At 53.7% G+C, this 12247-nt stretch overlaps 1 protein-coding gene across 4 annotated transcripts; it reads left to right on the forward strand.

The window, feature by feature from the left end:
- The first annotated feature begins 251 nt into the window (after nucleotides 1-251).
- Nucleotides 252-11657, forward strand: LOC139249530 (cadherin-related family member 5-like). Of its 4 annotated transcripts, XM_070872460.1 has the most exons (7): nucleotides 252-358; nucleotides 1286-1427; nucleotides 1918-2003; nucleotides 4284-4637; nucleotides 6274-6627; nucleotides 8051-8281; nucleotides 11147-11657. In XM_070872460.1, exons 1-7 carry the CDS (start codon nucleotides 313-315, stop codon nucleotides 11206-11208), a joined length of 1275 nt encoding a protein of 424 aa, XP_070728561.1. In that variant the 5' UTR covers nucleotides 252-312; the 3' UTR covers nucleotides 11209-11657. The 4 variants fall into 4 exon arrangements, with proteins under 4 accessions (XP_070728561.1, XP_070728562.1, XP_070728564.1 ...); XM_070872461.1 differs by lacking the exon at nucleotides 8051-8281; XM_070872463.1 differs by lacking the exon at nucleotides 6274-6627.
- Nucleotides 11658-12247: the final 590 nt, after the last annotated feature.

Consider the following 12247-nt stretch of genomic DNA (forward strand, 5'->3'; position numbering starts at 1 on the left):
CCCCTCTCCCCAGGGTTTCTCGCAGCCTGGGGGGGTGATTCACCTTTAATCCGCAGAACTTCCAGGGGAGATTTGCAGTGCACAGGGCTGAGTCAGGAAGGGTGGAGTTTGGAAATCGAATGTGAGGTGTACACTGGTAATCCCCTGTGTAGCGGCTGGCCATTGGCTCAATGCACAAGTCTGATGCAAGTGAATGGAAACTGCTAGTGCCTGCCCCCCCGGTACAAAGGAACGGATCTGCCTCACTGTGTCTGCACTCTCTCGGCGCCGGGCTGTGCTGCAGTCGTTGACTTGTCTTTTATCCTGTCGGCTATGGAGACCCTGATTCTGTGCCTCTTCCTCGTCTGCTCGGGAGCGGGTGAGTTTGTAAAATCTCCGGTTCACGCAGCTTCCGGGGAGATGGGTGGGTGGGGTGGGGTGGGGTGGGGAGAGGATGCACCCCAGGGGGGCGAGGGGGTGAGGCTTTGGGGGGGTCCATGCAGACCCCTGGAGATGTGACCGGCGACCAGGGAGGACAGCGAGGCGGCGGCGGGGCGGGGGGGGGGAGAGACAGAGCGCAGTAAAAGGGTGGGACAGTCGGGGTCTGAGAGGGGCCAAGGTTCCTGGGCAAGACCCCCGCCCCCCCGCACAGCCCGCAAAACACTGAGAGCTTCCGCCAGTTGAGTGCGACCGACACAACGCCCCGCGACACAAATGAACGTTGAGTTCAGGAAAGTTAAGAGTTTTATACAAAATTCACCAAGATTGAAGGTGCTCCGAAGCATAGTCTCGTACCGGCCAGGAGTGGGCCCCCTGGCAATTCGACTGCGGCCGGCATCACACCCCCAACCCAAGCCGGGCGGCACAAGGCTTGGGTTTGGGGTGTGATGCCTGCCGCAGTCCAATTGCCCGCCCAGTCACTTGACGGGGCTGCATGGCTCCAGAGCAGCTCTCCCCGGGTACAGCGCCAGCTCCTTGGACTGGGGAGAGGAGGGAAGCTGGGCATATCCTTCCTTGTTGACAGGGGACATGGGGGGGTGGGGTACCTTGAAGACACTGCCACCTTTCAGTGATTGCTCCGAATGTGAAGTTGCTTGACTCCTCACACGATTTGCTCGTTCCATTACTTCGGCGCTAACAGGAAAGAAAGCTTTGGGTTGTCGTCCGAGGTTTTGCAAATCTCAAAAGCTGAGCGAATCAGTAAACTATCCCAGTATCAGCTGCTGCTTGGAAAGTGCTTTTCCTTGCACCGCAGGGCACACAGATCGAAGCCAGACTGACACATGTCTCTGTGTTTTATCCACAGTGTGCAGTGGGAGGCTCTCGGACAGTGCTGGCCGGTCATGCTGTGAACCCAAGTTACCGCAACTATTAAATATATCAGAATTCAACAAGCTGCAGAATTATGTGACCTTATCCGGTCAGGGAAGATGTCCCGAGTATCTAGTGTAAGTATTGGACTTTGTACCTAAATAACGCTCATCACAGTAAAGTACAGGTACTTCAGCCCTGGTTCAGTGGGGAGTCGGGCGGTTGTAGGTTCAAGTCCCACGCCGCAGATTTCAGCACAAAAATCCAGGCTGACACCCCAGTGCAGTGCTGAGGGAGCGCCGCACTGTCGGAGGGGCAGTACTGAGGGAGTGCCGCACTGTCGGAGGGGCAGTACTGAGGGAGCGCCGCACTGTCGGAGGGGCAGTACTGAGGGAGCGCCGCACTGTCGGAGGGGCAATACTGAGGGAGCGCTGCTCTGTCGGAGGGGCAGTACTGAAGGAGTGTTGCATGTCGGAGGGGCAGTGCTGAGGGAGCGCCGCACTGTCGGAGGGGCAGTAGTGAGGTATTCAATACCTCAATCAGATCACCCCTTCAATACAATACAATATTGACGAGTGCCCTTTCAGAATTGAGCTTGACGTATTTATTTCTGATTTACTGTCACAGATTTACCACAAACGCGAATCAGAGATTCTGTATATTATCGGGAAAGGCACAAGCCATGAAAGAGTTTGTTGATGCGAGATCCACAGGTAAGAATGGCATTGGTCCCAGTGCCAGGTTCCATCTGATTTGGAGCCTGGGTCACAAAGTATTCCACAAATCACGCCGTGGGAGAATTAAAAAAACAATCAAATGTTTTTTTCTTAATCACTTTTTTGAAATATCGGGGATGGGAAAACCAATCTGTGTGATTGACGGACAAGAGTCCAATCGCTTTCCAATTGGCCGTGGGACAGTTGGGGTGGGTGCACCGTGATGATTGACATGTTGGACGACCAATGGAGGGCGGGAGGGGCGAGTGGTCCTGGAATACGGTCCGACCAGAATTGGCGGTTCCCCCCAGACACCCACTCTCTGCAAGTCGGCCTCGAACGTGCGGCCATGCGTGAACAGGAAAGTGCCAGGCTGCGTGACCTGGGATAGGCCTCAGAGGCAGGGATTCTGCCATTGGCCTCGGGGGCCGGAGGGAGGGGAGGGGAGGGCTGGGGCTGGAGGTGCACGTTCGAGGGCCGGCTATCACTCGCTGTATAGGGCGACGGTGGTCACTGGGACTGCAGGAAGATGTCAATCAACTGGTCAGGTGGGCAGAACATTGGCCACAGGAATTCAATCTGGAGAAGTGTGAGGTAATGCATTTGGGGAGGGCTAACAAGACGAGGGAATACACATTAAATGGTAGGACACTGAGAAGTGTAGAGGAACAAAGGGACCTTGGAGTGCAGGTCCACAGATCCCTGAAGGTAGCAGACCAGGTGGTTAAGAAGACACACGGGATAGTTACCTTTATTGGCCGAGGCATAGAATACAAGAGCAGGGAGGTTATGCTTGAACTGTATAAAACACTGGTTAGGCCACAGCTGGAGTACTGCGTGCAGTTCTGATCACCACATTACAGGAAGGATGTGATTGCACTGAGAGGGTGCAGAAGAGGTTTACCAGGATGTTGCTGGGACTGTAAAATCTAAGCTATAAGGACAGATTGTATAGGCTGGGTTTGTTTTTCTTGGAACAGAGGGGGCTGAGGGGACTCCTGATTGAGGTGTATAAAATTATGAGGGGCGTGGATATAGTGGATAGAGGGGGTTGACTTATGAGGAAAGGTTGAGTAGGTTGGGCCTCTACTCATTGGAATTCAGAAGAATGAGAGGTGATCTTATCGAAACGTGTAAGATTATGAGGGGGCTTGTCAAGGTGGATGCAGAGAGGATGTTTCCACTGATGGGGGGAGACTAGAACTGGAGGGCATGGTCTTAGAATAAGGGGCCGCCCATTTAAAACTGAGATGAGGAGGAATTTCTTCTCTGAGGATTGTAAATCTGTGGAATTCGCTGCCTGAGAGCTGTGGAAGCTGGGACATTGAATAAATTTAAGACAGAGATAGACAGTTTCTTAACCGATAAGGGAATAAGGGGTTATGGCGAGCGGGTGGGGAAGTGGAGCTGAGTCCATGATCGGATCAGCCATGATCTTATTAAATGGCGGAGCAGGCTCGAGGGGCTGAATGGCCGACTCCTGCTCCTAATTCTTATGTTCTTCCCTTAAGAAGCTCCTTTAAAAACTACACTCTTTGACCAAGCTTTTGGTCACCTGCCGTAATCTCTTTGTTTTTTTGCGGAGAACACTTCTTTTACATAAACCACTTGACAAACGCAGAGTAATTTGGCTGTAATCCCACATTTCAGAATTGTATAAGTATTGGAATTCATTTATTAACCAATTTGTGAATGCAATGAGCAGTTTCCTTCTGTTGCTGGAGAATACAAGCCGTCGACTGTATCTGAATCCAAACGGTTTTTGACACAGTATCTAACGAAATGTTGGTTGATATTGTGACTGCAGGGTTGTATTTGGAACAGATTTTTTTTTTCAAACATGTCTGTCCCATTGAAAGGTTCAGCACATAACCACAAGTATTTAGCAGGCTTGTGTGCCGTTGTGGAAAAGCCACTTTGCCAGTAAAACGGGAGATTTCATCAGAGTTCAATTCTAAAAACTTACGTTACTAACAATTACAAACACCAGAACCGTGCTGTCTATTTGTTACCTGGCTCGGTCTCAAATTAATTTTATTTGTCTTGTAACCCGCCTGTGAAGCACCCTGGGACATTTTACTCAGCTAAAGGAGCTATATAAATGTAAGTTGTTCTATTCAAGGCTGAGAGGGACAGATTTTCACATACAAAGGGAACCGTAGTGTTTGAGTTTGTAGAGTCACTGTATGCTCCGGGGTTGAAAGGACTCGATTGGGTCCGTCAATGCTCACTCAAGAGACAATGTGAAAATTGTGACGTCCTGTTTTGCTGCCTCAGATCCTGGTGAGGTGGGCGCCCGAACTGGTGGGATAGAGCAGACGGAGACCGGGGAAGGAACTCCTCATCCTGCACCTCCCACTGCAGGTCCAACCATTCCAATATCCAGCTCCTCCACCACGGCCGTCCCTGGGCTACACGGGCAAGAGAGAACCTTCACCCTTCAGCCAACACCGAACCCCCCCACCCGAGCCCACTGGCTTCAACGTGTGGCTGTCACAACAAGAAACACAGCTGGAGAAACATCCGGGACAAGTCTCCATCCCAGGAATATTGTCGACATGACACTGACATCTCCTCCAAACAAACACGAGGCGGGAGAAGACAGGACTATGGAGGGCACTTACAGTCCCGGTAAGCATCATCATTCCCCTGTGTGTACTATAGAGAATAAAAGTCCCTATTATAGGGAATAACAGCCCCTGTGTATATTGTACGCATTATAGAATCCAGGGACGAGCACATAGATCGTGGCTGACACTCCAGTGAAGTACTGAGGGAGTGCCGCACTTTCGGAGGGGCGGTACTGAGGGAGTGTCGGAGGGGCGGTACTGAGGGAGTGCCGCACTGTCGGAGGGGCGGTACTGAGGGAGTGCCGCACTGCCGGAGGGGCGGTACTGAGGGAGCGCCGCACTGTCGGAGGGGCAGTACTGAGGGAGTGCCGCACTGTCGGAGGGGCAGTACTGAGGTGGGGCAGGACTGAGGGAGCCCCGCACTGTTGGAGGGGCAGTACTGAGGGGAGCTGAGTCCATGATCGGATCAGCCATGATCGTGATAAATGGCGGAGCAGGCTCGAGGGACCGTATGGCCTACTCCTGTTCCTATTGGTTATGTTCTTATGACCTATTTCCCTCAGCAGAGGGGTCAACAACCAGGGGGCATAAATTTAAAGTAATTAGGGGGAGGTTTAGAGGAAATTTGAGGGAAAATTTCTTCACCCAGAGGGTGGTGGGGGTCTGGAACTCACGGCCTGAAAGGGTGGTAGAGGCAGAAACCCTCACCACATTTAAAAAGTACTTGGATGTGCACTTGAAGTGCCGTAACCCACAGGGCTACGGACCCAGAGCTGGAAAATGGGATTAGGCTGGGTAGCCCTTGGTCGGCTGGCCCGGACACGATGGGCCGAATGGCCTCCTTGTGTCCTGTAAATTTCTCTGATTCTATGAGGGAGGGGCGCAGGGGATCTCTCTGCTGCCTGTGGGAATCTTAATCTGGGATAAGGGGATTGTCCTGTGAGGAGAGATTGAGTAGACAAGGCCCAGATTTTCTCGAGTTTAGAAGAATGAGAGGTGATCTCATTGAAACATAGAAAATTCTTACAGGGATTGACAGGGTAGATGCAGGCTGGGGAGTCGAGAACCGGGGGTCACAGTCTCAGGATAAGGGGTCGTCCATTTAGGGCGGAGATGAGGAGGAATTTCTTCACTCAGAGGGTGGTGAATCTTTGGAATTCTCTGCCCCAGAGGGCTGTGGAGACTCAGTCGTTGAGTATATTCAAGGCTGAGATCGATAGATTTTTGGATATTACGGGAATCGAGGGATATGGGGATCGAGGGGGAAAGTGGAGTTGAGATCGAAGATCAGCCATGATCGTATTGAATGGCGGAGCAGGCTCGAGGGGCCGAATGGCCGACACCTGCTCCTAATTCTTATGTTCCTCCCTTAAGAAGCTCCTTTAAAAACTGACCTCTTTGACCAAGCTTTTGGTCACCTGCCGTAATCTCTTACCTGGCTCGGTCTCAAATTAATTTCATTTGTCTTGTAACCCGCTTGTGAAGCACCCTGGGACAATTTACTAAGCTAAAGGCTCTATATAAATGTAAGTTCTATTCAAGGCTGAGAGGGACAGATTTTCACATACTAAGGGAACCGGAGTGTTTGAGTTTGTAGAGTCACTGTATGCTCCGGGGTTGAAAGGACTCGATTGGATCCGTCAATGCTCACTCAAGAGACAATGTGAAAATCGTGACGTCCTGTTTTGCTGCCTCAGATCCTGGTGAGGTGGGCGCTCGAACTGGTGGGATAGAGCAGACGGAGACCGGGGAAGGAACTCCTCATCCTGCACCTCCCACTGCAGGTCCAACCATTCCAGTATCCAGCTCCTCCATCACGGCCGTCCCTGGGCTACACGGGCAAGAGAGAACCTTCACCCTTCAGCCAACACCGAACCCCCCCACCCGAGCCCACTGGCTTCAACGTGTGGCTGTCACAACAAGAAACACAGCTGGAGAAACATCCGGGACAAGTCTCCATCCCAGGAATATTGTCACCACGACACTGACATCTCCTCCAAACAAACACGAGGCGGGAGAAGACAGGACTATGGAGGGCACTTACAGTTCCGGTAAGCATCATCATTCCCCTGTGTGTACTATAGAGAATAAAAGTCCCTATTATAGGGAATAACAGCCCCTGTGTATATTGTACGGATTATAGAATCCAGGGACGAGCACATAGATCGTGGCTGACTCTCCAGTGACGTACTGAGGGAGTGCCGCACTGTCGGAGGGGCGGTACTGAGGGAGTGCCGCACTGTCGGAGGGGCGGTACTGAGGGAGTGCCGCACTGTCGGAGGGGCGGTACTGAGGGAGTGCCGCACTGTCGGAGGGGCGGTACTGAGGGAGTGCCGCACTGTCGGAGGGGCGGTACTGAGGGAGTGCCGCACTGTCGGAGGGGCGGTACTGAGAGAGTGACGCACTGTCGGAGGGGCGGTACTGAGGGAGTGCCGCACTGTCGGAGGGGCGGTACTGAGGGTAGTGCCGCAATGTCGGAGGGGCGGTACTGAGGGAGTGCCGCACTGTCGGAGGGGCGGTACTGAGGGAGTGCCGCGGTACCGAGGGAGTGCCGCACTGTCGGAGGGGCGGTACCGAGGGAGTGCCGCACTGTCGGAGGGGCGGTACCGAGGGAGTGCCGCACTGTCGGAGGGGCGGTACCGAGGGAGTGCCGCACTGTCGGAGGGGCAGTACTGAGGGAGTGCCGCACTGTCGGAGGGGCAGTACTGAGGGAGCGCTGCACTGTCGGTTGGAACATTAAACAGAGGCCCTGTCTGCTCTCTCAGATGGACACAAAAGATCCCAGGGCCCCTATTTCAAAGAAGAGTAGGGGAATTCTCCTCGGTGTCCTGGGGCCAATATTTATCCCTCGACCAACATCGCAAAAACAGATTATCTGGGTCATTATCACATTGCTGTGTGTGGGAGCTTGCTGTGCGCAAATTGGCTGCCGCGTTTCCCACATTACAACAGTGACTACACTTTTGGAGCATTTTGAGATGTGCGGTGGTTGTGAACGGTGCTATATAAATGTACAGGAGGAGGCCATTGGGCCCATCGAGCCTGTGCCGGCTCTGTGAGCGAGCGATCCCAGCAGTCCCATCCCCCCGCTCTCTCCCCACAGCCCGGTGAATGTTTCCCCGTCAAGTATTGATCCAATTCCCGGTTTGAAAGTTACTATTGAATCTGCTCCCACCGCCCTTTCAGGCAGCGTGTTCCCGATCACAACAACTCGCTGCGTGAACACATTCTCCCCATCTCCCCCTCTGGTTCCATCGCCGATTATCGTCAATCTGTGTCCCCCTGGTTACCGACCCTCCTGCCCCCGGGAACAGTCTCTCCCGATCGATTCTATCGCGTTATGGTATGCGTGAAGCACTGTTAGAATCCCACTTGCAAAGCAAGTTCCCGGCAGGATGCTGGCTGTTGACGTGAAAACTTTGGACTGACGGTCGTGTTGCTGACTTGGGTCGATAATCAGTGCTGTTTTTACAGGCTCCACAACGTCAGGACGCGGAGGGGCGAGAATGGGCCACGGAGTCGGGCCTGGGGTTGGAGGTTTGCTGCATTGCAAGGATTGCGACGAGCAACACAGATACTCGGCCGGTGAGGTCACAGCAGGTCAATGGTTGGCACTGGGCCTGTTGGCGTCTGCCATCGCGCTGCTCCTCACTGCTGCCATCCTCTTCGCCAGCATCAAGTTTAAGTGCACACAACAGATGCCAGGTGAGCTAACCGAGAGATGGAGGCAGACTGTCCTGCCCTCCGCCTCGCTGTGAATGGAGGGCAGTGCACGAGTTGGTGAGGCCAACCTTCTGGTCGTGAGGGGGGGGTGAATTAACGACGTTCAGCGGACCCCGGGACACTGGGGATGGTCAGGGCTGACTTGGGAGCAGGGATGGTCTCCGATCGATTGGGAATTGAGATTTGGGCTTGTCACAAACCACCTCCTTGTGGACCTGGCTCCACAGTACAGGAGGGGCGAGGGGTCCACAGACATGCTGGGCCCACTGCCCTCCCTCGATGCTGTATCCTGCTCTCGCTCAGCTTGACTGGCCTCCTGCACATTTCCCCCGCTCCCCAGGCTCCACCATCAGCGGCTGTGTCTTCAGCTACCAGGGCCCTCAGCTCTGGGACCCTTTCCCTAAATCTCTCCGCCTCTCTCTCTGACCAAACCTCTGGTGGCTCGGTGCCTGTTCTTGTCTGACCACGCTCCTGTGAAGTGCCTTCGGACCAAGGAACACAGGAACAGGAGGAGGCCCATACAGCCCCTCGAGCCTGTTACACAGGAACAGGAGGTGGCCCATTCAGCCCCTCGAGCCTGTTACACAGGAACATGAGGTGGCCCATTCAGCCCCTCGAGCCTGTTACACAGGAACAGGAGGTGGCCCATTCAGCCCCTCGAGCCTGTTACACAGGAACAGGAGGAGGCCCATTCAGCCCCTCGAGCCTGTTACACAGGAACAGGAGGAGGCCCATTCAGCCCCTCGAGCCTGTTACACAGGAACAGGAGGAGGCCCATTCAGCCCCTCGAGCCTGTTACACAGGAACAGGAGGAGGCCCATTCAGCCCCTCGAGCCTGTTACACAGGAACAGGAGGAGGCCATTCAGCCCCGCGAGCCTGCTCCGCCACTCAATGAGATCGCGGCTGATCTGTGACCTAACTCCATCCACCCGTTGTAATGTATTTGCTCCGTGTGTTCTTTGCTTTAGAATCTATAGCAACACATTGCTATTAAGAATTAGTTGGTTTATTAGCAAAGGTTTAACAATCACGCTACACATTAACGGTTCATCCACCAGGCTCACAACCACCTGCCCCATCGTGGATCCCCCGAACCCAACTGGCTGGGGTTTTATTGAGTCTTGTGAACATCATGTGACTGGCTAAGCCCCTCCCAATGCAACAGTGCCACCAGCCTGTGACCATACTCTCGGTGCGTACACTACACCCACCTTTGACGCGTATCCCTTAATAAATTTGATTAACAAAAATATATCGATCTCTGATTTAAAATTAACAATTGACCCAGCATCAATTGCCGTTTGCAGGAGTGAGTTCCAAACCTCTCCCACCCTGTGTGTGTCGGAGTGTTCCCTAATTACACTCCTGAAAGGTCTGGCTCTAATCTTTAGACTGTGCCCCTAGTCCCAGACTCCCCAACCAGCGGCAATAGTCTCTCTATCTACCCTCTCCGCTCCCCGTAATATCCTGAAACCTTCGATCAGAGCCCCCCTTAACCTTCTATAGTACGGGGAATACAGCCCTAGTTTGTGTAATCTCTCCTCGTAACTTAACCCTTGGGGTCCAGGTAGCGTTCTGCTGACTTTTACTACGTGAAGGGTGGCTATATAAATGTAGGTTGTTGGTGCAGTGTTGAAAGTCTGACTGATTTTGTGGGCTGAGGGCGGGGGAGGGGAAACGACTCTGGGACGTTTGGTTTATTTGAGGCCTTATCTACCATTGCTGAAGCCCTCATCCATGCCCCTGTTACCTCTAGACTTGACTATTCCAACACACTCCTGGCCGGCCTCCCACATTCTACCCGACGTACTGGAGGTGATCCAAAACTCGACTGCCCCGTGTCCTAACTCGCACCCAGTCCCGCTCAACCATCACCCCCTGTGCTCACTGCCCCGTGTCCCAACTCGCACCCAGTCCCGCTCACCCATCACCCTCTGTGCTCGCTGACCCGTGTCCTAACTCGCACCCAGTCCCGCTCACCCATCACCCTCTGTGCTCGCTGACCCGTGTCCTAACTCGCATCGAGTCCCACTCACACATCACCCCCTGTGCTCACTGCCTCGTGTCCTAACTCTCATCGAGTCCCACTCACCCATCACCCCTGTGCTCGCTGCCCCGTGTCCTAACTCGCACTGAGTCCCGCTCACCCATCACCCCCTGTGCTCGAATGGCCTACTCCTGCACCTATTTTCCATGTTTCTATGTTTCTCTGCTCCAAGGAGAACAACCCCAGCTTCTCCAGTCTCTCCACATAACGGAAGTCCCTCGTCCCTAGAACCATTCTGGTCAATCTCCTCTCCCCTCCCCCAAGCCTTCACATCCTTCCTAAAGTGCGGTGCCTAGAATTGAACCCAATGCTCCAGCTGAGGGATGACCTTGTTCTATCAAGGTTTACCAGAACTTCCTTGGGTTCTGTACTCTATTCCCCAATTTATAACCGCTTGCAATTTCAAAATAGCTGCCGGGGTCAGAGAGACAGGCAAGCTTGGGAAGGTGAAAGGTCAGAGAGGGTAAAATGGCGGCAACAATCGGTAAGGCAGGATCTAAATTTAAAGTTTTAAAAAAATATTGAGAAAGAGAGAGAGAATAGGAGGGAAAACAAAGAGCCGGAGAGAGTAAGCACGGGTTAAAGTGTTTACAGTTTTATATCAATTTGTCTTTTGGCGGACGTTTGAGTCAGTCATTTACCGTTAACCTTGTGACACGAGCACCGGTTTTATTGCTTTGTGTTTAGTGTTTGTCACAGCCTGAGAGCCAGAAACAGCCAGATGTTTCTCAAGGGCCTGCCAGTAGTGTTGAGGGTTAAACCGCTGACTTTTAACCCCCGCCCTTTGTGTTTTGTACAGATGTTATGGTGCGAGGTGTGAGATACAGCAGGATTTGCGGCCTTCGCACCGACACAGTGTGAGCAGAGCTGGGGTGATGTACGGCAGGAAGTTTGAACGGCAGAGCTGTGTGAAGTGGTGCCTGGACGTGCGAGGGGGGAGGGGGAACGGCGGATCCCTTCTCGTGCTCCACCGTTACCCGCTGAGCAAAGCTGGCGATGGGCCTGGAGAGCAGGGGGCCTTTCGAAGGGGCCCAGCCATTCCGGGACATCTTCGGCTAACGTAATCCAGGGAAGGCTTTGCGGAGCTGGAGGCGATGGGCCGAGCTCGGACCGTTCAAATGTGTCGCGCCTTCAGCTCTTCGCATCTTGGCCTCTTCCCAAGATGCACCGCTTCCGGACAAGGATTGGTAAAGCCCATCGGTCAGACACAGGCCGAGAAGGATGACTGTGGGCCGAGATGGCATTGTATTGTCCGTCTTTTGCGATGTGTGTTTTTCCGCTTAATTTTGTTCGTTTTACCCGGGGCGGGCGGGCGGGGGTGGGGGAGTGGGGGGGGTGGCCTTTGTGACCCATTGAGCCAATGGGGCCGTTCCCCACCACCACTCCCCACCCACCCAGTGGTTTCAACCACCGCCATTCACAAAACTCCGTGCTGGGAAATACCATGTTGTGAGGCGGGGGGGGGGGGGTAGATCCCGTCAGGAGGGAAAGAGTTCCCTCGAGAGCGACGGAGGAGCCAGAGGGTGCAGTGCAACCAAAGGTTTGGTATTGTGGGGGGGGGGGGTTCTGACGTGCTGGACTCGAGCATGCATGTGTGCACACGGAGCTGGACACAGAGACCCACAGAGGTGGGCACACCGACAGATACGTACGCACAGGACACACCCCAGGGCTCAGTGGGCAGCACTCTCTCTCTCTCTCTCTCTCTCTCTCTCTGTCTCTCTCTCTGTCTCACAGTCAGGAGGTTGAGAGTTCGAGCCCCACTCCCGAGACTTGAGCAGATCACGCGACACGGTGATGCCACTGGACATAGCAGGCACCTGATTAGGGACTATCCACAAATAGCGGGTGCTTTTCAGAAGAGTACAATTCACACAGCTGCTCCCGGCCACATGACCGG

Source organism: Pristiophorus japonicus, unplaced genomic scaffold (genome assembly GCF_044704955.1).
Source record: "Pristiophorus japonicus isolate sPriJap1 unplaced genomic scaffold, sPriJap1.hap1 HAP1_SCAFFOLD_317, whole genome shotgun sequence".
Lineage (NCBI taxonomy): Eukaryota > Metazoa > Chordata > Chondrichthyes > Pristiophoridae > Pristiophorus > Pristiophorus japonicus.

Excerpts from the sequence above, each read along its gene's own strand:
- LOC139249530 (XM_070872460.1), top strand. The coding sequence starts at position 313 with ATGGAGACCCTGATTCTGTGCCTCTTCCTCGTCTGCTCGGGAGCGG. Across the intron at positions 359-1,285 it reads CCTCGTCTGCTCGGGAGCGG|TGTGCAGTGGGAGGCTCTCG; the intron begins GTGAGTTTGTAA and ends TTTTATCCACAG. Across the intron at positions 6,628-8,050 it reads GGAGGGCACTTACAGTTCCG|GCTCCACAACGTCAGGACGC; the intron begins GTAAGCATCATC and ends CTGTTTTTACAG.